The sequence below is a fragment of the Lepidochelys kempii genome, chromosome 11 (genome assembly GCF_965140285.1).
Source record: "Lepidochelys kempii isolate rLepKem1 chromosome 11, rLepKem1.hap1, whole genome shotgun sequence".
NCBI lineage: Eukaryota > Metazoa > Chordata > Testudines > Cheloniidae > Lepidochelys > Lepidochelys kempii.
Genome location: NC_136390.1, coordinates 65,873,016 through 65,899,215, shown reverse-complemented (window position 1 = coordinate 65,899,215; position 26,200 = coordinate 65,873,016). Strand labels below are relative to the sequence as shown.

The 26,200-nt window shown below is 42.5% G+C and overlaps 1 protein-coding gene and 1 long non-coding RNA gene across 7 annotated transcripts in view; one reads left to right on the top strand and one right to left on the bottom strand.

The window, feature by feature from the left end:
• ERBB4 (erb-b2 receptor tyrosine kinase 4) overlaps positions 1 to 26,200 on the top strand; it is a 974,133-nt gene that overhangs the window by 815,098 nt on the left and 132,835 nt on the right. For all 6 annotated transcript variants that reach the window (XM_073306718.2, XM_073306716.2, XM_073306720.2 and 3 more), the window contains one exon: positions 19,256 to 19,441. In XM_073306718.2, coding sequence (XP_073162819.1) covers positions 19,256 to 19,441 — 186 coding nt within the window. The remainder of the gene's footprint in view (positions 1 to 19,255; positions 19,442 to 26,200) is intronic.
• On the bottom strand, positions 1,659 to 13,842 carry LOC140895327 (uncharacterized). Its single transcript, XR_012154169.1, has 4 exons — positions 13,796 to 13,842; positions 11,437 to 11,521; positions 7,456 to 7,617; positions 1,659 to 3,220 (listed from the first exon to the last, which is right to left on the bottom strand). It is a non-coding gene; the product is annotated as an uncharacterized LOC140895327 (long non-coding RNA).

Here is a 26,200-nt window from a genome sequence, read left to right as displayed (position 1 = left end):
GCTCCATATGGGCAGCCCCATGTGCTCACAGGGACCCTCACTGATGAGGCCCCTGGTCCTCTCATATCAACATCCTTGAAGGATCATAGCCTGTATTACTACATAGCTGGTAGTGGAAAGAAATGGTGTCTCTGTTGCATCCTTCTGAATCATGATTTGTTCCCAACACCATTCCTGGATCCTGGGCAAAGATCGCAGCACATTTCTAAATTTGCCTCAGGAAACTAGCTCGTCTTCTTGGTAAATGTTGAAAGCATCACCTCAGCCACTCTGCCAGTCCCTGCCCATCTGGAAAAGCATTGTGACATTACTGTAATTGGATGTCCCACTTTGTAGTGCAGTTTGCTGCCTGCCTCACGTACAGCTAACGCTTTTCTTGCACACGAAATGCAGCAGCATTGAATACTGAGTCCCATTTTAAAGGGCAGCTTAATGAATAGATTAGGAGTTTCCATAATGGTTTGCCATTTTCCTTTGTCTTTCTCTTCCACCTTCTATACATGCATCTTTCTTTTAAATTGGCTTTAGTGGTCCCCAAAAGAGTGCCTACTAATGAGAAGCAACACCACAGCAGTCTGCCCAGCACGACTATGCTTCCGACAACCTCCAAACACTGTTGTGTTCACCCTGTGATGCTAAGTTATTAGAAGGAAGAAAAAACCCAAGCTCTTGATTGCAGATCCCCTTTTGTGCCGTCCCTCTTGCCCTCCCACTTTACACATACTTTAAGTGTAACCACTTTGAAGAGGAACCTGTTTGCCTGTCACTTCCAGGCACAGAAACTCGCTGTGACTGCAATTACAATTTCCAACTTATCCAGAGGTGCCAGAAATCAAGCTGTCCTTGAAAGCTATACACACGCCATGCACAAGCCCCCTAGAGTGACAGCCGCCACAGAAGCTGGAAGTCTGAGCCCTGCTGAAGGTTAACTGCTTTTAGACATTTAACGAGAACTGTTTCAAGGCCATGTTCCCTTTTATTTCTGCCTTCACCGGTAATTTCCTCTTTAAATATTTACTTACCCCAGTAATCTTTTCTTCCATAGAATTATTTTTGTAAGGTTCTTGAGGAAATAGCCTGCCTTTTTACTGTCAGAGGATAACGTATAAGCACAGACAGAGCAGGCTAGGCTGGTTGGTTACAATCCTTTGGCATAATGGTCTAATGGGAAAACACAGCGAAAGAGACCTTGCTTCCTACAGATGATGAAAGTTAAAATAATACCAGAGGGGAAGTCCTGGCCCCATGAAATCAGTGGGAGTTTTGCTATTGACTTCAGTGGGGCCAGGATTTCACCCCAGAAGTCTGACAAGGCTGCCACTGGTTTTTAAGGGAGAGCCGCACACATGGTTGTGTTTTAGGTATTCAGTCTAATGTTCCTTTCCTGCTCTCCTGGAAGATTGTAAAGGCAGTCAGCATTATTTATTTATTTGTGTTGCAGTAGTACCCAGAGGCCCTGACCAGGATCAAGGCCCCATTGTGCTAGCTGCTGTCTAAACACACAGTAAGAGACAGTCTCTGCCCCAAAAAGACCAAGAATGGTAAGGTGGAAAAGAAAAGTAAAGGTAACATAACATGAACAGACACATCCTACTCAAATTCGGGAGACATAAACTGAAGCTGTTGAAACTTTTATTTTCCCAGTTGCTCCCCTCCTGGAGCTGAACATTTAAAAATATTATTATTAATTGTTATTATTTATTTTATTATTTATATTACCACACACCTAGGAGCCGTAATCATGGATCAGGACCCCATTGTGCTAGGCACTGTACAAAAGGACCTTGACCCTTCTAGTTCCCAGCATTTTGCTGAAGATGGTTGCTATATATCAGAGATGGTCTGGATTCAGAAAGTTCTGATCCAGACTCAGATTTTCCTAGGATTTCAGTGGCTTCCATCTGCATCTGAATTTTGAGTTGGATGACCTAATCACACTTAAGGTCTCTACTCGACCTTCCTGTGAAGAAAGAAGTGCTGGGGACAATCTTACTGTTAGATCAACCAGGTGTCAACTGATAGGCTTGTACATCCACAAATGCAGAACAAGGCAGTTACACCGTTACATGGCCCTTAGTCCAGCAAGTAATGCATGATAGGGAGTGTTGGGATTTTGTGTATATTTTTCCGGACATGTTAAAATGCAACTAAAATTACAGAAGTGAATTATGCCAAAAAATAGTAAAACAGGAGACATAATTACTCATTGTGAGCGGAAATTGACAAAGAACAGCCAACTTTAAAGTCAACTTTGGCACCAAGAACTGGACAATTAATGCCAACACATCACAATAAGAAACTGAAAGCCTATATTTAAGAACTTCCTATTATTTAGGAATTTTCTCTGCATGCCTCCAGCTCACATTAACAATACAAAGTAGACACAGTGATGTTTCAATTTCTAAAGGGTAATGTATATGTCAGATTGCTGCTGCATTGACAGTAAATGAAGGTTTTATGGGCTCTCTGTTAATAATACAAGGTATTATTTTCATCGACTTAAACATAATAACTTCCAAACAAGCCACTGTTGGTTCAAGGTTAACCGTCAGCCAATCAGGATTTGATGAAAGCTTGAAGAAGAAATGTCTTGATATTTAAGCCAACCAAGCAGGCTGTGAAAATGTATGTATGTGCCAGCTAAGCAATTTTTGAAGCATGATTCTGTGTGACTGAACTGCCCCTTTGGTGATGAGTTATTACATTACGGGTTTTTCATGATAACAGATTGATATGGCTGAATACTAGCGCTAGAATATTCCTCAACTCAGTGACTCACAAATCAGCAACAATGCAGAAAATACTCGAGGACAAAGGGAGCTGAAGGACCAATGCTATATTTGTCATTCTTGGTGTTGTACTGTAAAAGTGCCCCACTTTTAAAAGGTGGTCAACGTTAGATTAAGGAAGGACAAAGAGATTTTTGTTGCGGTGAAAAAAAATCAAAGCTTGTAAGAAGTATGAATATGAGAGCCACACTATGTTATTTATAGAAATTTAAGAATAGGAAGGAATATAAGCTCTATGTGAACTTGGTGAAATGCCAGTTTCATCATCTATTTTGCCTTTAAATTCTTCCCAAAACTGACAGTTTGGTATACTTCTTCAGAGCAGGTGGATCTGATTTATCTGCCCAATGTTCAATGACAGATGACAATATTTCTTCGTCTAGTTGCTGATTCCTGGCAGCTCTGATCCATCAAAGATAACATTGATTGACCTATACAAATAAAAGAATTAACATCTGCTTATATACATATTCACTGTATTGTCTAACACTGATAAGCAAAAGACGTGGACTGTTGACTGTCAAACTGTTGTATTGTAAGACATAGGACTGGTAAGTCCATTACAGGCAGGAGGTTCTGATAACTTTTGTAATGTTCTACTTATATCTTCATAGACATAACTGGAGTCAGTAGGATATACTGCAATGGAGCTGAGATCATAATCTGTCTGACAACAATTGTTTTCTTAAGGCCTAAGCCAGCACCACTGAAGTAAATAGAAGTTGTACCATTGACTGTAGTGGGAACAGGGTCAAGCTGTAAAAAAAGAACCTATTTTCCTGCAGGGTTGCTGTTTGGTGCATTTACTTAGATTATTGTTTGTATTAGGTAGCATCTAGAGGCCCCAGCTAAGATCAGAACTCCACTTGCACTATACATATGGGCCCCTCCCCTGAAGAATTTACAACCTAAATAGGCAAGGCAGTTGACTTTTGGGAGGAAGGAAGTGGTATCATCTTCAGCCCTATTTTACAGAGAGAAAACCGAAACTGAACCCAGATCTCAAAAGTCTCAGACCAAATTTCTTTTACCATGAAACTGTCTTTTTCTCTGGATTGAACATGCAGAGCTGTCTGTGAATCTAGATCACTAAATTATATTGGCAAGTTACTAGCAGTGAGGAGGTTTGGTAACTAACTTCCTAAAACTTTTTTGTGAGATAACTAAGTTCTCTAATGTTCATGGTAATATAAATGTGTATGAAATGGTAATAGTTCTAATCAGAAATAATTACAGGGAAAGGAGCTAGGCTGCTATTAGTCCGGAATCAGTTATTATTTGCAGGAGAATTTCTATTTTACAAATTGAACTGTTGATACTGATTTTGTTTTACCTAATATAAACCTAAAAGTTTGAAAAGTGAAGGTTTGTAAGAGTTCTAGGTTCTAAAATTGCTTGGACATGCACTTTACGCACAAAATGACAGATATGTAAAGCTCACTTTGAAACAAAACTGCTTTTTCTGGTCAAACAGGAATAGAAACCTGCATTCTAGAATAACTTACATGGACTTCTATCACTCACAATGCTTGCCGCCAAAGACTGGTATTTTAAATAAATTGGAGTACACTTGATATAACAAGCAAGCTATATATAGCAATGGGGGGAAATTAGGGGTTCTTATCTCTGAGTTACTTATAAGGTGATTGAAATTGGATCCTAAAGCATTCTGCTTTAATGCAGAAACCCAAGTTTTAATTGGATAGACACACTTTTATTGCCAAATCAGAATTAACTAATGGCCAAATAGACCAGGGCCCAAGTGTTATCTCAGCTCTGAGCATTGTAAGCGTGATCAAAATGTTTAAGAAAAAAGAGGTAATTACTTAAATCACGGAGATGTGATACCAAATTGCTTCTGAAAAGCGTGGTATTAGTGGTCAATAGCCTCTTCCAGGGTGTTCATTAATCAGTTTGCAAAGTTACATACTGTGATATGGAACAATAGCGATGCACTGCCATGAAACATCTGAGCTATAGTGAAACACCTGTTTATCTATCTGAAACCTGAGTCATCAGCAAATGAGATCTGTTTTAAATCAGCACCAGTTAAAGAAGCATACCATGCTTTGATATTGAGTGATATCAACACAAGTGTAGGACAACCTTTAGCCGGAATACCTTAAAAATATACCCTGGTATTGCTGACACTTCTCATGGTCAAATTTTACCCTCCATTTGAGTTTAATAGGAGTTCCACACATGTAGCCAGAGGCAGAATTTAACCCTTAGCAAATTTGTATTCTGTAGCTATTCCACCTCAAGCCATTGTTTTGTAAGTGAAGCGGGATTGGACTAGGTCAGGGCTTGGATGGAGACATTTGGGGACAAAATAGGTGCTATAAGAATGGTGCAAGTGATAGAGCTGGTCGGAAAACAGGAAAGAGAGGAGTAGAGATGGTAGGAGGAGTGAGGCTGATGTGAAAAGACTGAGTGGGTGGGTGGGAGGTTCTGGCTTCTTGTCTTCATGGTGAAATAAAACCGATATTAGAACTGGTTAAAAAAAAAGATAGCTTAAACTTTAGAACTTTTATATTTCATAAAAAATATTTCCATGATTTTTTTTAAAAAAATTCCATTGAAAACCATTATTTGTTTACACTTAAACCTTCCCCTGCAATGTTTGCAACTCAAATATGACACTCTTGGGCAGTGGTTCTCAAACTAGGGCCGCCGCTTGTTCAGGGAAAGCCCCTGGCGGGCCGGGCCGGTTTGTTTACCTGCCGCGTCCGCAGGTTCAGCCGATCACGGCTCCCACTGGCCGTGGTTCGCTGCTCTAGGCCAATGGGGGCTGCGGGAAGCGGTGGTCAGCACATCCCTCGGCCCGTGCCGCTTCCCGCAGCCCCCATTGGCCTGGAGCGGCGAACCGTGGCCAGGGGGAGCCGCGATTGGCCGAACCTGCGAACGCAGCAGGTAAACAAACCGGCCCGGCCCGCCAGGGGCTTTCCCTGAACAAGCGGCGGCCCTAGTTTGAGAACCACTGCTCTTGTGACAGTGCATGAGAACCTGAAAATGAAATTGTCTAGAAACAAAAGTGAAACTGTGAAATCTGTTTTGATTTCTCAGGTGCAAGACATGAAGCAACTGTGCTAAGGCAATAAGTATATTCAATTCCCCACCCCCCAACCATTCTTTTAGTTTTAATATTGGTAATGTAATCGATAACCTTAATTGTGGAATTGAAAAAACAGAGCTTTTAAGTATCCGGTCATAAAGTCAAGCTTTCCTGTGGTGTGAGAAAATTACCTGAATGTGACTTTTTCAAAGTAACATCCCAAGACTCTTCAAAAGGACTGAGAACTAGACGAATGTTTTTCATTGAGACACTGCTATCTCTCTTCTTACGTTAAAGAACCAACCAAACAAAGCAGTAACTCTCTGCTGCTGAAAGTGGTTTACAACTAAAACTATGAAAATATTTATTAACTGGTCACTTATGATTGTTTTTTGTCCTGTTGTTGTAATGATGACAAAGATTAATGGTTTTGGACAATGTAGTTTTGAAAGTTTTTACTATTAGTCATAGGCAATTCTCACCAGTCAAAACCAAAAGCAATTCTCTCTCAATTTTTTTCTGAAAATAATGGTTTATTTCACAAGCTGAAAGAAAACCCTTTGCCAGTAAGTTTGTGAAATTTTCAGAACAGTCATGCATACAATTTTACATGGGGAAAAAAAATTGTAAAATGTTTCACTTCCTTCACAAGATTTTGCTGTATCAAAGTGAAACCCAGAAACTCGCAGAGATCTGGTCAGAGCATAACAGTAGGTCAAATTTCCATCTTGCTGCATCATTGCGGGGGCTGAAATTGAACGTAAAACTGCTTAACTTCAGTGTATTAAATCTGGATTATTGTCCTAAGCTTCAGAGATCCCTGACAGTTCAGCTCCCCATAGGGGCCATGATTTGTAACACCATCCTTAGTTGGGTGGTCTGTGGGAATCGAACCTATGACCTCTGGATATGAAACTGTGAGCCTCTACACTGTGTCTGGGCTGACGGACTTGGTCGCGTGTTAGCATGAGTCTCACTGTTGTTAAAGTTTGATTCTAGTTAGTCTTTCACATAATTGTCTGAAAGTTGGGCTCAATAATATGGAAAGCTGATGCATGTAAGCCACGGTAGCGTGACACTTTTAGGAGAAGGTCTAATTTAACTAGTCCTGCTGTTGTGTAGTGCAATCAATGGCAATTTGTGAACTCCCAGCTGGAACACCTGACTCACATTTGTGGTGGATGCAGTTCTACCTGTGGTCGCTACGCTGATCTGAAATCGCCACAGGCACAGGTCAAAAGCATATTTTCATATATGCAAAATGAAGGTGCCAGTATTCTCTGTGCCAAAATATTGACTCTGGCCGTTCCAGTGAGAAATAAGCTGGGCCCGCTGTTTTGTGCGGTCATTGGCCAGGTTGTCAGAAATGCTGTTAAAGGTTAGCACAGCTGGAGGTTTGCTCATGCTGTCGTTCAGTTGAAAATCCTCTAAACGTATTTTGCATTAAGGAGCCGTGCTAAGGAAGTGATACGTAAACAAGCAGAGGAGAACTGGCAATGAGCGTCTAGAACAAAATAAAAATATTTTGTTTTGTTTTTTCCTCCCAAAGGGAATGAAATATCACAGACTGCTGTATAGGATTCCCAACCTCACCCACCAAAATTACTGTACCTTCTTCTGTGGAACAGGCCTGTCATTAAAACATGGTGCTGGGGTTCTGAAGATCTAGGCTCCATTCCCCATTCTGCCACAGACTTCCTGGATGACCTTGGGCAAATCACTTAACCTCTTTCTGGGCCAGATCCTCAAAATAGGTGAAATGCTGTAGCTCATCTGAAATCAGAGGAGTTAAAATTTACACCAGCTGGGGACCTGGCCAAAAGGGGGAGGGGTGTCTTTGCTCAGATAACCAACATGTAAAATAGGAGTAATACTGAACTGTTACCAGACAGAGGTCAGTAAGACAGTGGGGCCTACTCACTGGCCAGTGCATCAAATATAAAGCTCCCAATAGCAGCAGAATTCCAGTTCCTTTCTTCAGGGATGGGTTTGTTTTTCAAAACAAGAACAGTCCAATAACACCAGGTACTTTTATTTGCCTCTCCCACATTGCGGTTTGCTCTCTGCTAACAAAGCAGTTATTTGCCAGCAAGGCCTTCCAAATAGCTGGCGCAGAGACTGTCCCTTCAGCATCTTCCCTAAGACCCTGGATCTCCTGTGGGAAGCCTCCTTCTCCCTGCAAGTCTCTCCCTAACTGAGCTGTTTGCTGGCCTTTGATCTGAGGACTATATGAGCTTCAGGCTACCACCTAAATCCCTGGCCTCAAACCCATCACCTGGGAGAGAGCTAATTAGGCAGAGTCGGGGCTAAACCCACCTCGCTTAAAGAGCTGTCATACTCCATGACAAGCTATTATGAGGTCCTGATTGTTTATAATGTGCTACGAGCTCTCTCCAGGGAAAGTATCATAGAAATGCAAAATGGTTGTCGTCTTGTTTTCTGAGGACGACATACAATGTATAGTTCTCTCGTTCAATGTTTTTAAAAGCTCTGGGATATTTACACATGGCACCAGTTCTGAATATTATACTGATGGAATCGAGCGAATTGAATTGTATTCTTCCAGTGTTTGCCTCTTGGTATTCTTTACAGTGTTCTACCGCGTACATGACAGATACTTGCTTCTAGCTTTTCCTCTCATGAGCAAGTTTGGATAGTTTGATTTTTATTGATCAACCTGAGATTTTTTTTAAAATTGCTGTTATGAGGCTAGTGTGTGTCTTCAAGGCCGCTTTCATACAGAACGTTGGCATCATCACAATATGCTTGAGGTAACTAATATTAGCAGCATGCTAATATGGGTCGCCATAGGCAGAAGGAAAGGAGTACTTGTGGCACCTTAGAGACTAACAAATTTATCTGAGCATAAGCTTTCGTGAGCTACAGCTCACTTCATCGGATGTAGCTCATGAAAGCTTATGCTCAAATAAATTTGTTAGTCTCTAAGGTGACACAAGTACTCCTTTTCTTTTTGCGAATACAGACTAACACGGCTGCTACTCTGAAACCTGTCATAGTCAGAAGGAGTTAATCTGATGACACCAAAGCTCCGTATAATTGTGTACACAATTTATCTTGATAGCATTTGTGTGTGTATAGACAGATACTTATCTATCGGTTTATCCAGAGATACACTTATCTGTCTGTCCACACATGTACAAAGAATTGGAATATCACTCAGGTGATATTTATAGCTGTAATATATACATACATATACACACACCCACATATATATGTGGCTGTGTGCATATAGTTGTATATTTCTATGTACCACCTCTAAAAATCCACATTAGAAGAATGTTAAGGTTGCAAAGTCAAGTACTTAAAAGTTAGGAAATGATAGAGTTACGGTTACCCCTGTGCAGGTGCCTAATGATACAGTCTTTAATTTACATGAACTCATACGATTTTCTCCACAGGTCCCCAGCCTAATTTACTGAATGGATAGTTATTCGATATTTTTTTTTATCCTCCACAGTCCATATGTGGCCCCAGGCCCTATTTACTGCACATATTCAAACCCTGCACTGCATACAAAAATTATGATTTTCCTTCTGGGCATTTCCGTGGTGCTGTCACCATAATATCAGAGTGTTTCACAAACACTGATGAATGTATCTTCACAGCATTTATTTGGTGGAGAACACAGAGATTAAAGGCAGAGTTGTCAGAAAAGCCCACTAATTTCATCAACTTTGGTCATTAGTAGAATTTGGACCTTTAGATCCACCACACAGACCTTTACCACTTAGGCTAATGGAGTAGCTGGTAACAGTAGTAGGTTGTTATCCACTGTGGACCAGCCACTAGGGCGGAATCATAGGCATCTCTGGCCAGCGGGTTTCACAGCTATTTGCTGACAGCAGAGGAATGTAGAGACTCAGAACTCCTGGTTTTGATTTCAGGTTTCGGAGGGCAGCTGGCATTGGTCTCTGTTAGAAGACAGGATACTGGGCTAGATGGACCATTGGTCTGACCCAGTATGGCCGTCCTCATGTTCTTATGTGTTCTCTAGTATTTAATAGAGCATTTTGCTCCTGTGACCTCATCTTATCTCTGACCCGCCCTTATCTCCTAATCACATTTCTTTTTTGTCTCCTGCACCCCTCTGCTCCTATCAATACCCCTACACCCTATCCCCTCCCTCTCTGCCACTCCCCACCATGTGGCTCTTGCCACCCCATCTCCCCACCATTTCTTACCCCTCATTCAAATCAGGTGCTTTCTCCTCCTCCTCCATGTTGGTTGGGTGTGAGCACAGGGAACATTGAGAGTACAGGAGACAGTGGATCTCTCTGCTTTCAGTTCCTGTGCCTGGCATCATGGCAGTCCCCAGCAGTGCAAAGAGCAACTTCAGGGCAAGTCTAGCTCATCCTCCAAAGCCTCATCTGAGCATGCCAATGCAAATCAGCTGCCAAACTCTAACAAGTCTCTACTGAGCCTGTGCAAACTGCATTTTTTAATTAACTAATCTATTTATGTATGTGGAGGCTCAGAACTTGGCCATATTTGGGAGAATTTCCATGGGGATGGCCAAAGGGATGTCCCAGACACTCCAGCAACTCCCTGATCCAAACCATGATCACAGTAGAGTTTCTCAACAAAATGGTTGCAGGTTTTTCTTTAACAGCCAAAAAGAAATGATTTTTCCCCTAATTTCATTCTTGGAAAAAAATTCAGCTGAGGCATGGAAAATTTCATCCCAAATGGTTAGTTTGGCAAAGTTAAAAGCAACTGAAAACAGGTTCTCATATTGGGAAGTATCAGGCAACCATCACCATCTATAATAAATGTGTTTTGTATGTGTGTATATCTATCTCCTGAAGTTTTTGTGTAGTCTACATATGGCCAAGTCAGCTGTAAGCTAAAAGTTTAGCACGGCCCAAAAGGACATATTAACTGGGAGGTTTTGAGAACAAAATGTGTTGAAAATATATCAGTCTATAATTGGATTCTCCCCGAGGCAGATCAGACATGCACTCTAGGCATGGTTTCTTGCTCTAGCTATTACAGGTATCATAAAATTAATGGAAAAAGAATATCCACTGTAGTATCTCTGCTGTCACACAGAACTCATTTTTGGCTTTCAAAGAAATGCACAGCCCAGGAAAAAAAACAGCTTTTTAAGTACATACAATTATTTCCATAGCAGTGAGCTAGGAAAATTAGGTGGAAAATATAACTCTAAAGAATAATTGGATTCCTTCTTTTAAGTTGAAAAACAGTTGGAAGCACCAGGACAAGGAAACAAGTTTTGTTGTTGTTCAGTTTTTGGGGTTTTTTTTTTTTTCCAGTTTGTAGGGCATTCGCACGAAAAACATTCACTCCAAGAGCCACGCACTTCACCTGCTCAGAGAAGTAGAGCTTATCTAAGCACTCTGGACTAAATTAAGCTTGTTTTTGTGAGAATGCTCTAGAATGGGAAGATTGTTCCTGCTCCTTTGGTTCAGGAGGGCAGGTGCCGTCTGACGAGCTCCACAGAAGGCCTCTCCACCCCATGCACGAGGAAGGCTACATTTGAAGGAGCATTGGCTACCTCTTTGCAATGTGTGAAAACCCACTCAGCATTCATAGCAGGGTTCAGGAGCTTACCTGCATCCGGGCACGAATGCTGCAGGAGGTGCATCTCCTTGTCCTATCCAACATGATTCAGGCTCTTGGGAGTCATAATCAGGCCCTTTATGGGAAATTAATAAGTAATACATTGGACCCCTGTTTGTGGTTCTGTAACAGGTTTATGGGTACGAGGGATTGAACCTCTTGTTAGAGGGTGGCAGGATCTACAGCCCTCTGTTGGGGTGCAGGGCTCTTCTGAGGCGAGGATAGGAATTAGAACCATGCATAAAGCAGCTTAAATACATTCTGTAGACTCTTGGTGGCTGGTGCAACTTGTTAACTCCCACCTGTTTATAAAAGAATTGGGCCTGACCCTCCAGTCAAAGAACAGAAACCATCTGGTCAAAGGTCAGAAACCAGGCGGTGCCATGGGAAACCCGAGGAGCAGCCAGGCTGATATACATGTTCAGTTGTAAATTATTATTTCACCAAGAAAGCCACACACCAGAAAAGGGAGAATAAGTTCAGTGTTGCCTTATAGCCTGTGTGTAGATTTTACTCAGAGCAGAGGGGAATGCTTCCTGCTCACATCTTTGTTCTCCTCGTCCTTCATGAGGGAACTGGAACACAGTGGCCCTGTCTGTGCTGAATTTGTGGCCAAGTTACATGGTTGAGGCTAAAACCATTTCGAGCATGGCTTGTCTGCCCTGTGTGGCTGGGTCCAGAAACCATTTTAGCTAGAATTTGGGCTTTAGGTGCCCAACTCCCATTGAAACTCAATGTGGTTTGAGTGCCTAAATCCCATAGGTATCTTTCAGATCTCACCCTTAGTCCTCAATTTGGTTACACCCCCCTCCCCGGCACAGACATAGTTTTACTCACCAGCGGTACCTACACAACTGTTCTCTTCATTGGGTATGTCGTCATCTTACTAAATGGCCTTAACATTGGGATCAGTGTTGAACATTAATATAACATTGGCATTAGTTTTCAATTTAGGCTGTGTACATAAATCAGAGTTGAGTTTAATATATCTGGCGACAATAATTAAATTCATTTAAAAAAAAGAGGAGAGAGGCTACGAATGAGCAACATGACAGATGATTTCTTTATATAAAACACCCTATGTGGACATCAGAATTCTAAATGAAAAACAGAATGCTTAATTAAAGTCACTTGGCATTCTCCCTTAGATGAGGCTGATACAGTAGAACCACATTGCTGCCAGCTACCTGAGCAAGTAGCCATTTACTGAATGGAGGTCTTTCTTCACTAACCTTTACTGAACCATAGATTTGGTCTGGCTAGGTCAGTCCCTCTTCTGGTGGACTAAGAGCCCCAGATGAGTCTTCTTGTCACTACAAATGGTCTGTTGTTTTTGTCTAACAGTGAATTAGTGTCCGATGGACTATAACACATCCACAGTCCTGTCATTCCTCAAATTCTGACATAAACAATGGCATTATTGAGATTGCAATATTTTGTGACTGATCAAATGTTTTGTCCTATTCTTTCCCTGCTTTTTCTTTGAGAGAGAGGTTATATCTTGCGGTTAGATTGGGATTCTGGTGATCTGCGTCCAAATTGCCAACTCTGCTGTAGACTCCCCGTGTGATCTTCATCAATTATTGTGTCTCTCTGTATGTCAGTTGCCCATCTGTAAAATGGGGAGGATGGGTAAAACTTTCAAAACCACCTCAGTAATTCAGGATCCTAAGTCTCACTGAAAGTGAGTGGGATCTAGCGGCCAGATCATCAAAGGTTATTTAGACACCTACTGGGATTTTCCAGCATCATTCTGAAAATCCCCCTTGTGGGAGTTAGGTGTTGTCAAGGTTCCTTCCCCACTCTGAACTCTAGGGTAAGATGTGGGGACCTGCATGAAAAAACCCCTAAGCTTATTTTTACCAGCTTAGGTTAAAACTTCCCCAAGGTACAAACTATTTTACCTTTTGCTCTTGGACTTTATTACTGCCACCACTAAGCGTCTAACAAATATATAACAGGGAAAGAGCCCACTTGGAAACGTCTTTCCTCCCAAAATGCTCCCAAACCCTGCACCCCGTTTCCTGGGGAAGGCTTGATAAAAATCCTCACCAATTTGCATAGGTGAACACAGACCCAAACCTTTGGATCTTAAGAACAATGAAAAAGCAATCAGGTTCTTAAAAGAAGAATTTTAATTAAAGAAAAAGTAAAAGAATCACCTCTGTAAAATCAGGATGGTAAATACTTTACAGGGTAATCAGAATCAAAACACAGAGAATCCCTCTAGGTTAAACCTTAAGTTACAAAAAGACACAAAAACAGGAATATATATCCCATTCAGCACAACTTATTTTATCAGCCATTTAAACAAAACAGAATCTAAGGCATATCTAGCTAGATTACTTACTAAGTTCTAAGACTCCATTCCTGTTCTGTTCCTGGCAAAAACAACACACAGACAGAGAGAACCCTTGTTTCCCCGCCCCCCTCCAGCTTTGAAAGTATCTTGTCTCCTCATTGGTCATTTTGGTCAGGTGCCAGCGAGGTTATCCTAGCTTCTTAACCCTTTACAAGTGAAAGTGTTTTTCCTCTGGCCAGGAGGGATTTAAAGGTGTTTACCCTTCCCTTTATATTTATGACAGGTGTCTAACTTGGTTAGGTGCTTCTGAAAATCCCTTAGGTGTCTATCTACATTTAGGTGCATTTAGGTACCTAAATACCTTTGAAAATCGAAAATCTGGCCCTTGGCCTTGTTGTGTTAATTTAGATTAAATATATAGGTCCAAAGAGTTAAAGGTGCTGATGTAGTCTGGTCACTGTCCAACATCAAACAGTTTAAAGTAAGATTCGAGATTTGGTACACAGAGACCTCAGCCTGCTTAGTGTCATGGCAATCACACAATTAAAAATCCTTTAAACTCTGTATTAAAGATACAACAAAGAAGGAAAAAATAGTTAAAGCATTTGAAATGTAAAATACTAAATAAAGCAGTGGTTCTCAACCAGGGGTCCAGAGCCCCCTGGTGGCCCGTGAGCAGATTTCAGGGGGGTCCACCAAGCATAGCTGGTGTTAGACCCGCTAGGGCCCAGGTCAGAAAGCTGAAGCCCAGCCACACAGGACCGCAGCTCGGGGCCCCAAGCCCCAATACCCAGGGCTGAAGCCAAACCCTGAGCAACTTTGCTTCACAGTGCCGGAGGTGGCATGGGGCCCCGGGCAATTTCCCTGCTTCCTACCCCTTAATGCCAGCCCTGGCTTTTATATGGAGAAAAACAGCTGTTGTGGCACTGGTGGGCTATAGAGTTTATATAGCATGTTGTCAGGGGCCTCAGAAAGAAAAAGGTGGAGAATCCCTGAAATAAAGAGACAAGGTAGGTAAGGTAAGATCTTTTATTGGACCAGCTTCTGTTGGTGAAAGAGACAAACTTTTGAGCTACCCAGAGCTCTTCTTCAGGTCTAACTCTGTGTAGCTCGAAGTCTTGTCTTTCTCACCAACAGAAGTTGGTCCAATGAAAGATATTACCTCACCCACGTTTTATCTCTAATATCCTGGACCAACACAGCTACAACACTACAAGTATGAAATAATCCTCTCATTTTACCATCGTATTCCCTTTCCCTTTGCTGGAAAGAGCACATGGTCTTACCAGCCACTCCGAGAACTGGCAACCTTGTGCCAGCATTAGGTTGTTTAGGGCATTGCTCTTAGTTGCCTCTCTGGTCATCGGTTGACATCAGTGTAACAACATACGCAGTCTTGGCCAGCTGAGCCAGACTCTTATTAAACAGAAGGCAAAAGGAGAGAGAGAGAGGAAAGAAAATATTTAAGGTGAGGAAGGAAAAGGACACTGAGGGGTGAGGGGTGGGGGTGGGGGGAGCCAAAGTGGTGTTCAAGAATTTAGTCCGCACCAGTGGAGGTAGTGGTTTCAGCTGTCTGGCCCAATTTAGTGAAGACATCCCTCAGGATTACTGCATAGAAGGTCCAGGCTCCCAGGAGATGTTGAGGGTGTTGGGGTTGGTCCTGCTTTGAGCAGGGAGTTGGACGAGAGGACCTCCTGCGGTCACTTCCAACCCTGATATTCTATGATTCTATGAGGGTAGCAGCCATGATGATAAAATTTGCTGCAGCAGTTGTTGGCAGACAGTTCCTTTTTCAGCTAATTTTCCCCAAAGTCTTTTCCTGTTAAGAACCCTAAAAGGGAGTGATGGGCAGAATAGCCCGCCCTCTCATTATTTTACCCACCATGCGGCCTAATTCCCAACACACCAGTTTTGTTTCCTTGACTTCTGGTCCTATACTCCTCTTGTTTACCAAGCATAATCCTCACACAGTACTTAAGCAGTATCAGTAAAACCCTTTCTGTTTAAAATAATTCAGTCTTTCTGTCTCCTGACATCTTGTCTTAAACAATTTTCTTTAACAGGTTATTGTGACAATTTCACTCACTTTTTACAGCTGACATTACAGGCAGGATAAATATGTGAGTCCAAATATTACTATAGCCCTGAAGTGTCCAAATTGCTTTTGAAAATGGGACTCAGGCTCCTTAGTCAATAAGGTGCTTTTGAAAATCGTAATACCTCCTTCTTGTTGTTGTTTGTCTGTCTTGTCTATTTAAATTATAAACTATTCCAGTTGGAGTCTATGTGTGCCTAACACACTGGGGTCCTGATCTCAGCTGGGTCCTATAGATGCTAATGTAATACAAATAGCACTAATTTTACCAATGAAGAAATTTGTGCGAAGTCAGGATTCATGCAAAATTAATATTCCTTGCAGATGAATGGTCTAGAGCTGTAGTGAAGGTGTTGCTGCTCTCTGCTACATTACAAGCCTTAATCTAACACAGAGCAGTCCTTAAGAGTTTATAAAAATACCACTTTTTTTCCAGGACCTCTGTCCAAAACTCGTGAGGAAACATGAACTTCCTTATAATACGAGGATGTGACAAGTGGCAGTGCTTACTTTTCTTATTGTACAGAAACGTCTTCCATTCAGACTCAAATAGAGTTACAAATGATATGTGGCTAGAGACTAATAGGAGAGATGCTTCAAAGCTTTTTTGTCCATGCCCTCCTAGTCCACGGTGGGCCAAAAAAGAAAAAAAAATGGCTATGTTCTAACCTGTTCTCAATATAAAGAAAAATGCTCCCACTTCAAAGGTGCTAGAGAAACACCTGTTACATTACCCAAAGCCAGGGACGTGTGCGGGGGAGATTTCCCCCTGGTGCAAGTCCAGGAGAAAATATATGGGGTAATAAAGAAAAAGAAAGGCAAAGTAATTTTGTTTCTCGAAAATGGATAATGCACCTGTCAACATGTATTTAGTCTGGCGGCCTTCAGTGACATTTTCTAGTGACAGCAGAAGAGAGGCTAAAATTGCATTGAGGGGACCCCATATAGAGTCGGGAAACAGAGCTCTGTATTAATTTTAACATGGAGCAAATTGCTTAAGCCAAACTCCCCCCATCTCATTTGTTGCATTAGGATCTCCCTCACACCCCTCCTCCAAAACGCTCCGCTGAATAGTTTGGTGTTGGGGGATTTTTTGGTTTTGCTTCACATTCATTTCAAAAGAAAAAGGGGAAAAATCTGAGGCCATCTGCTGTCTTCTTTATGGGAAAAAAATAAAACCTACAATTAGTGTCTTGTTCATCTTTTCTTTTTCAAAAAAAGAGAACTATTATGCAAATACTCCACAATTTGGTTTCAAATACTCTTTGTACTGTGAGGAACAATTTTCTTTAATACAAACCCAACCTCCTTGCTAGGACTTTTTTTTAATATGGGGGAAAAAAACTTTTATGAGACTTTTCTTTATTGTTGTGTTCTTCTGCTACGAAGGTTTTGTCATCCTCTCTTTGTGCACTATTATTTTTGCCATTATTCTTTAAGTTGTCAGTTATACATTGAACAGGTTTTTTTGGGGAGAAAACCAAAAGAGCTTCATAAAACTCCATTTCCATGTCACTTTTCAGTGTTCCTTTGCCTCAGTGAAACGATTGCCACTGAAGGGCAGAGCTCAGTAAATCCAGAGAGGCTTTGCCCCTTGTCTCTTCTGAAAGCTGCCTGCTTGGCGTGAAAGGAACAGGGGTACTTGTGGCACCTTAGAGACTAACAAATTTACTTGAGCATAAGCTTTCGTGGGCTACAGCTCACTTCATCGGATGCCACTTGGCTGTGGCAGCTTTGTTGTAAGTGAAGATTTGTAGTTGAATTATAGCTGCAGACTGTAGGCTACTTTGGTGTCTGATCCTGCAGGGCTTGCAGTCACTGGGAGATTCCAGAGTAAGGGCTGAGTGTATAGAACCAAGTCTTGCATCCCTTACTAGCAGCAATATTACAGTAGTGTTTAAAGACCTCAGTTGAAACTGGGGGCCCCGTTGTACTGTGCAAACAGGTAGCAAGAGACAGGTCCTGTCCCAAAGAGTTTCCTGGTCTAGAGAAGACAAAGGGTGGGAGAAAGGAAGGGTTATTATCCCCGTTTTATGGCTGGGGATCTGAGGCCCGGAGAAATTAAGCAATTGCCCCATGGTCACATAGGAAGGATGTGGAAGAGCTAGGAATTGAACTCAGGAGTCAGATTTTCAAGAGTCTAAGTGCATTAGGAGCACAAGTCCCACTGGCCTTTGATGAGATTTATGAGCCTAATTCACTTAGGCACATTTGAAAATCCTGTACCAGATCTTCTCTGTCCCAGCCCAAGGCATGAAATAAAAAATGAACTTTGAATTAGGGAAAATTCCCATTAGTATCAGTTTGCTACATTATAGGCTGGATCCTGCTGTGTGCTGAGCAGTCTGGCCATCATCCTACAAGGCCCTTCATCAGAGGCTTAGCTTTCAATGTGTGCTTTTAGTACTTTGCTGGGTCTGGGCCGGCATGGTCAACATCGTGTAGGATTGAGCCCCAGGACTGGTGTAGCGCTAGGAGTAAGAGCTGCAAAGTCTGGTTCTTACAGTAGAGCGCAGAGGTCCCCAAACTGTGGGCTGTGCCCCCTAAGAGGGTATGGAGGCATGGTCAGGGAGCACAGTTGGCCTTGGCCAGCCCTCACAGGGGGCGAGAGCACCATCCAGCCCCACCACACTCCCAGCTCTGCTCCGGCCCCACCCCTGGCTGCGGCCCTGTGCCTGATCCTGTTCCTAGCCTCGGAATAGTTCTGCACCCAGCCAGGATTCTGGCTGCTGTCCCGCACTGTGGCTCACTGTGGACCCAGCCCCAGCCTCAGCCCCTGGCTGTGGCTCTGTTCCCAGCCACACCCCCAGCTATAGCCCCAACCTTGGCCCCCTTACCTCTGTCTGTGCCCCTCCCCGCCCCGAGCCATGGCCCCACTCTGGACCCTGGCTCTGGGCAGTGTGGGCGATGTGGACAGGGGGAAGGAGGGCATGACCCTCAAAAGTTTGGGGACCATTGCTATAACGGTTGCTTAATGCCAAGTGGCCTTCTCCACATTTTGGGAAAGATTCAAGGAAATAAGTATGAGTAGCTACATCTCTTAAGGAGAAATAGATCTCATGCTATGAATATGATCAGCTACACCACTGTTCCCTCTTCAGGGGACTGTCACAGCAAGAGGCGGTGGAGGGCAGGGCAGATTTTCCCGAAACAGCCGTCAGTGGAGCAATGCTGCTTTATAGCCGCTGAGGACCAGGCCCATTGTTTAGCCTTGTGTAACATAAATTACATCAGTTTGGACCTTGCTGAAGAGTAGCTTGTGCTATCTCATCACAACAGGAAGATACTGTGAACCTTTATTGTACTTCAGGGGACACCAAATCCCTTTTGATAGTGTGTGCAGGAGCCATAAATCTGCAGGGCATGGAACCTTTGAATGCAATGATGGATTTGGGATGTTTTTGTTGTTACAGGAAGCACTTATCATGGCAAGCATGGATCATCCACACCTGGTGCGATTATTGGGCGTCTGCTTGAGCCCCACCATTCAGCTCGTCACTCAGCTGATGCCCCACGGCTGCTTGCTGGACTATGTTCACGAACACAAGGATAACATTGGCTCCCAGCTCCTGCTGAACTGGTGTGTCCAGATAGCCAAGGTAAGGTCCGACAGGTTTTTGGATATTTCCAGGACTAAACAAATGAGCACGGTCATTTCTGAAAGTCAGCGGTACCCATTCCTATGCAGAAAACAAGAGAGGAAAATCTTTTCTTATAAGGCAGTTTGGTGATCTTTTTCATTACCTCCGTGCAATAATACAGTATATACTGGTGAGGTAACAATCTGACTCAGCCCCGTACACAAAACGTATTTTACTGTGGGCTTTTGGAAGACTTGAAGAGGAAAGGCCTTCTCTTCCCTAGATCCGAGTCTTGGCACAGAATGATTAGGCAACCTCTTCTGCTGCTGCTTCAGTAAGTAAGAATGATGCCTTCAGAGTTCAGATGTGTACCTGATTGCTCAAAGAGTGTCAGCTGAGAGGTACTAACAGTAGACTGTAAATCCAGCCTTAATATACTCCTTACACAGGAGTGTGTTGTTCAGGAACTCGTTGCAACAAATAAGTTGGTATTTAATGGCATGCTTAGGAACCACTTTTTTAGATATCCGGTCACAATGAATGAAAAGATTTGGAAGTCTTAAGGGACTACAATTTGCATCCATTGTACACTACCAGGGTGGTATCTCTCTTGCGCATATGTCAACCAGAGAGTTATGAAGGGACTTCAGTGTGTGTGTGTGACTGACTGTGAATCAGGCACCAAATACTTGTAAAATTATTGAAAAGTTACATTTTCACAACAGAACAGAAAATGTTAGTAACTCCCATGTGAGTGCATGTGACAGGGCATCCTCGGTGCCCAGTCTGCAGAGGATCTGCTATAGCAGCTGCTAACAAGTCCTGGCTCTTAGCTCAAGTAGTAGCAGCTTTAGTGCTGGGAGTCTTACGTTCAATCCCCAATGTGTCACACCAGAGGGCAGTCATCACAAAAAATATGGTTGTGGAGTTTGTTTGCTTTTTGTTTCAACAAGTGAATATTATACTTACGAAAGTGAAGTACCAATAAAATTGTCCAATGCAAGATGCAGCCCTGCATTTGTGTGCCAGGAGGGAAAGATATCTGAGGGTTCAAACAGGCCCTTCTTTGCCTTCCTGCCTATATCTCCATGAGGGGCAGAACACAATGGCAGTCCTCTTGCTCTCTTCAGAGATTGCTCATTTTTCCAGGACTAGAGATTCCATTATTTTTCATTGGCATTTTCAGGTTTCCTTGTCATCCTCTTCCTCAGCTCTCTCTCTTTTCCATCTGCTCTCCGCTCTCTAGATTATTGATGGTGGTTATTATTTATTACAAACCCCTTACTTAGTACCATATGCATAAAGATAACCTGTCTTTGTTTTCAACTGCTACACTAGTACCTGGTTGTGCAGTGTATACTGAGACCAAATTCCCATTGGCTTAGCCTAATGAGACCGACAATGGCACTTGCTATTACTCTGTAATAGCTATGGATGGTTGGACTGGTTCCATGCAGAAGCTGAAGCACAACTGCAGTGATAAGGAGCAGAGGGTGCTGCCAGACCCTCAGCACTTCTGAAAGGAATTCATTCACAATTGAGGCCCCTTATTTATGGGATTCTGTGTGGATTCAGGCACGTTTGAAAACTGTAGCCTAACGCTCTTCTTGGCGTGTGTGTGTGGTGAGAGAAGGAGGTGAGGCATTACAGGGACTTAAAACTGAGCTATTAGGCTCTCCAGCACTCCAAGGAAGGGTAGACCAAATGTGTAATATTAACAGATGAACCATGAAGAAGATGGAGGGAAATTCCCCGGAACGAAAGGTGGCCTATTAATGAGGGGAAGAAGCAAAGTTTAATTAATCCATCTTTCTCCACATCGCAGTGGCATATGGTTAATTTTAATTCGGCCTCATGTTACAGCATCAGGGTCATCTGCTTGGTTCCTCACAAGGGAAACTGTTATGAGCAGCTGTTTTTCTTGAAGCTGCATATTGCTTGCTAGACATATTTGCCCTTTTAGTTCTTTGTAGTCACAGCTTAATTGGATCTGCCTCCTCTTAGATGCTTAATGTGCATCTCCCTTTATTTTGCCTGCCTTGCTTTCCATGTGGGGATCACTATTGGTTTGCAAGAGGACTGAGAGCAGGAGAATCGAACCTATGTCATGGGATGTTCTCCATTCTGCTGGTGCTAGCTTATCAGTGCATTTCTATGGTATGTAGTGATGAGGTGGCTCGTTTAGTTGGGAAGGTTTCCACAAATGTTGAGTGCTACTGCACAATGCTGGTGTGGCAAAAAACCCAGTGATGGGTAAACCTCAGAGTGTTTAGCGTTTAGTGTTTCTTGAGCACGAAGATTCTGATTGAGCCTGGCTTTTGAGTAGAAGGTTCACAGGGGGGAAAGGGTCACCATCAGCACATGTGCACAATGGTCAAGTACAAGCAAGCCCTCAGTGTGTAATCAACATTAAGGTATCACAGCAGAGAAGAAATAGTGTGTGGGATGGTTCTGACCCCTCTCACATGCTCATGTTGCACGGCATTATCTCTGCATCACATGGCACTCCCCAATGGAAATTCCAATGGAAAGACACGTTTTCTTGCAGCTCTCGCGTAATCTGGGTGTGTCTCACCAGATCAGTTCTCTGCCATTGATGCATCTCAGTTCTTCCTCTTCTCAGCCTGTGGCACAAAATAGTTCAGTCTAATCCAGGTTATTGGGTTAAATACAGTAATTAATTGGATGCAGGTTAGTGGCTTGTGATGTGCAGGAGGTCATAGGTAGATGGTCCCTTCTGGCCTTAGACACAATATGATAAGGCTGTCCTTCATTTAGAGGCAGAGTATGGACAAATTTTGGACGTAATGATGATGAAAAGAAACTTTTGGAGCACAGCAGCGGGACTGCCCTTAGTCCAAAAAGTGGAATAAATGTGCGGGATGGATCCCAATCGCAAGAGAATAGCAGTATCGCTGTGCCACTCATCTGTCACCTTTAATGATCATGGGAATCAGCTGGCATTCTGAAAATAGAGAGATTCAGTTTGCCTTCAAATGGCCAAGTTGCCAATGGAGTGAATGCTGAAACAGGTTGTTGTGTCAAACTACAATTTCTACTACATAGCTGAGTGAAATGCTTTACCTTCTGAGCGTCTCTATCCATGGAGAACTCACTGTTCAGTTTGCAGGCTCCTTCTGGGCGTGGGAATTTCTCTCAACCTCTCACTTTTTTTAGGCATGTTGAAAAGCTTTATTGTGTCTTTCTGAAGGCTACCAAAAATCCACTCGGGTATAACAGGATCCAGAGAATGTTCAGTGACCTCCTAGATCAATGGTTCTCAAACTTTGAGAACCCCTGTCCTACATACGTTTTCAGCTGCCTGAGAAAGCTTCTGAGGTCTGCCTTTCACTATATGTACCCTTTTTGTCCCGTCTGGTTTTGTAGACAGTTTTCTCTGGCAAGAACAGAGATGAAGGAGGTGGGAGAGCCTTTATTTTGGGGGGTGGGTTTGTTTTGGGGAATGATTTAAAATCAAATTACCATGACTGCAATATGCACTATTCCCATGGTCTTTCTCTGTCTGGCATGCAGGCTGTTGTGTACTGAAGGCGTTGCGTCAGAGTTAATTAATGCTGCCTGGGTGCTCACTTCCAGCTCTCTATATTTTCTTATAAGTAGATGCAAAAGCTAGATGGGAAATAGGCCTGGTTGCCAAGGTCAATATGCCTCTGGTGATCTTCTTTGAATGTTGACTATAGGGTGCTTATTAAGTATTTTCCACTTCCAGGTGAATCAGGTGAATGAGAGCTTAGCTGAATTTCTTTGCTTGCATGGATGGTGTATACTTTATTTTGATTATTAGATCATTGTAGACTAATGGTACTTTCTTTCCAGCAGTTTAACTTCTTATTCCAAAGATGAAAGTGACAGAAGCAGAGCAACTGCACATATTCTAAATAAAATATGGCCATTAGGCGGCAGCCAAAGCTATGGGAATATCAGCCTCCTAGTCTACAGAAACACGGACTAGCTCCAGTGCATCGTGGGATACACAGTAGATGAATCGTGTTCAGGTGTCTCACTTAGGAACTGAAGCTTTGCCTTTTAGCCCAGCGTTCTAATTGCTAAAGATTCTATTGGCTTGAGAGTTCAGCTGTCATTGACTTTAGTGAAGAAACTGAAGTGCAACAAAGCAATAAGTCTGCAGCCATTACTCACATTCAGAACTATTCAAGGTGAGCAAGAGTGGCTGGTGTAGTAGTCTCTGAGAACCTAAGAATGGCTATGCTGGGTAAGACCAATGGTCCATCTAGCCCAGTACCCTGTCGTCCAACAGTGGCCAATGCCAGGTGATTCAGAGGTAACAAACGGAACAGGTGATCATCAAGTGATCCATCCATAGTCGTCTCCTCCCTGCTTCTGGCAGTCAGATGCGAGGGGCACTCAGAGCATGGGGTTGCAACCCTGACCATCTTGGCTAATAGCCATTGATGGACCTATCCTCCATGAACTTATCTAGTTCTTTTTTGAACCCTGTTATAATCTTGGCCTTTACAACATCCCCTGGCAATGAGTTCCACAGGTTCAGTGTACTTTGTGTGAAGAAATTCTTCCTTTTGTTTGTTTTAAACCTGCTGCCTATTAATTTCATTGGGTGACCCTGGGTTCTTGTGTTATGTGAAGGAATATATAACACTTCCTAACACACTTTCTTCACACTGTTAATGATTTTATAGACCTCTATCATGTGTCTCTTTAGTCATCTATTTTCCAAGCTGAAAAATCCCAGTCTTTTCAATCTCTCATCAAATGGAAGCTGTTCCATACCCTTAATCATTTTTGTTGCCCTTCTCTGTACCGTTTAGAATTCTAAAATATCTTATTTGAAATGGGTGACCAGAATTGCATGCAGTATTCAAGGTGTGGGCGTACTATGGATTAATATAATGGCATTACGATATTTTCTGTCTCATTATCTATCCCTTTCCTAATGGTTCCTAAGATTCTGTTAGCATTTTTGATTTCCACTGTACATTGAGCAGAGGTTTTCAGAGAACTACTTATGATAATTCCAATATTTCTTTCTTAGAATCATAGAAACATACACTTTAAGGTCAGAAGGGACCATTATGATCATCTAGTCTGACCTCCTGCACAATGCAGGCCACAGAATCTCACCCACCCGCTCCTGTAACAAACCCCAAACCTATGTCTGAACTATTGAAGTCCTCAAATCATGGTTTAAAGACTTCAAGGTGCAGAGAATCCTCCATCAAGTGACCTGTGTCCCATGCTACAGAGGAGGGCGAAACCCCCCCAGGGCCTCGTCCAATCTGCCCTGGAGGAAAATTCCTTCCCGACCCCAAATATGGCGATCAGCTAAACCCTGAGCATGTGGGCAAGATTCACCAGCCAGACACCCAGGAAAGAACTCTCTGTCGTAACTCAGATTCCACCACATCTAACATCCCGTCACAGGCCATTGGGCATATTTATCGCTAATTGTCAAAGATCAATTAATTGCCAAAATTAGGCTATCCCATCATACCATCTCCTCCATAAACTTAGTCTTGAAGCCAGATATGTCTTTTGCCCCTGCTATGGGTGGTAAAAATTAATTTAGACCTCATAATTTTTGTATGTAGAGTTGGGATTATGTTCCAATGTGCATTACTTTGCATTTATTAACACTGAATTTCATCTGCCCTGTTGTTGCCCAGTCACCCAGTTTTGTGAGATCCCTTTGTAGCTCTTGGCAGTCTGCTTTAGACTTAACTACCTTGAGTAATTTTGTATCATCTGCAAATTTTGCCACCTCACTGTTTATTCCTGTTTCCAGATCATTTATTAATATGTTGAATAGGTCTGGTCCCAGTGCAGATCCCTGGGGGACACCGCTATTTACCTCACTTCATTCTGAAAACTGACCATTTATTCCTACCCTTTGTTTTCTGTTTTTAACCAGTTACTGATCCCTCTTATCCCATGATTTGTTACTTTGCTTAAGAGCCTTGGGTGAGGAACCCTGTCAAAGGCTTTCTGAAAGTCCAAGTACGCTATATCCACTGGATCACCCTTGTCCACATTTGTTGAACCCCTCAAAGAATTCTAATAGATTGGTGAAGCATGATTTCCATTTACAAAAGCCAGGTTGACTCTTCCTCAGGAAATCTGGTTCATCTGTGACTGATAATTTTGTTCTTTTCTATAGTTTTAACCAATTTGCCTAGTGCTGAAGTTAGGTTTACTGGCCTGTAATTGCCAGGGTCACCTCTGGAGCCTTTTTAAAAAATCGGTGTCACATTAGCTATCCTCCAGTCATCTGGTACAGAAGCTGATTTAGATAATAGGTTACATACCACAGTTAGTAATTCTGCAATTTCACATTTGAATTCCTTCAGAACTCTTGGGTGAATACCATATGGTCCTGGTGACTTATTACTCTTTGGTTTATGATTTTGTTCTAAAACCTCCTCTGTTGACACCTCAATCTGGGACAGTTCCTCAGATTTGTCAGCTAAAACAAATGGCTCAGGTGTGGGAATCTCCCTCACATCCTCTGCAGTGAAGACCGATGCAAATAATTCTCTGCAGTGACCTTATCTTCCTTGAGTGTTCCTTTTGCACCTTAATTATCCAGTAGCCCCACTGATTGTTTGGCAGGCTTCCTGCTTCAGATGTACTTAAACATTTTGTTGCTGTTAAAGTTTTTGAGTCTTTGGCTATTTGCTCTTCAAATCCTTTTTTGGCCTGCATGGGAAGCCAAATATGGAGTAAATGATCATGGAGCTTGAAATGTTAGGACTGGTCATTCCAGAAATGGCCTGAGGGCCC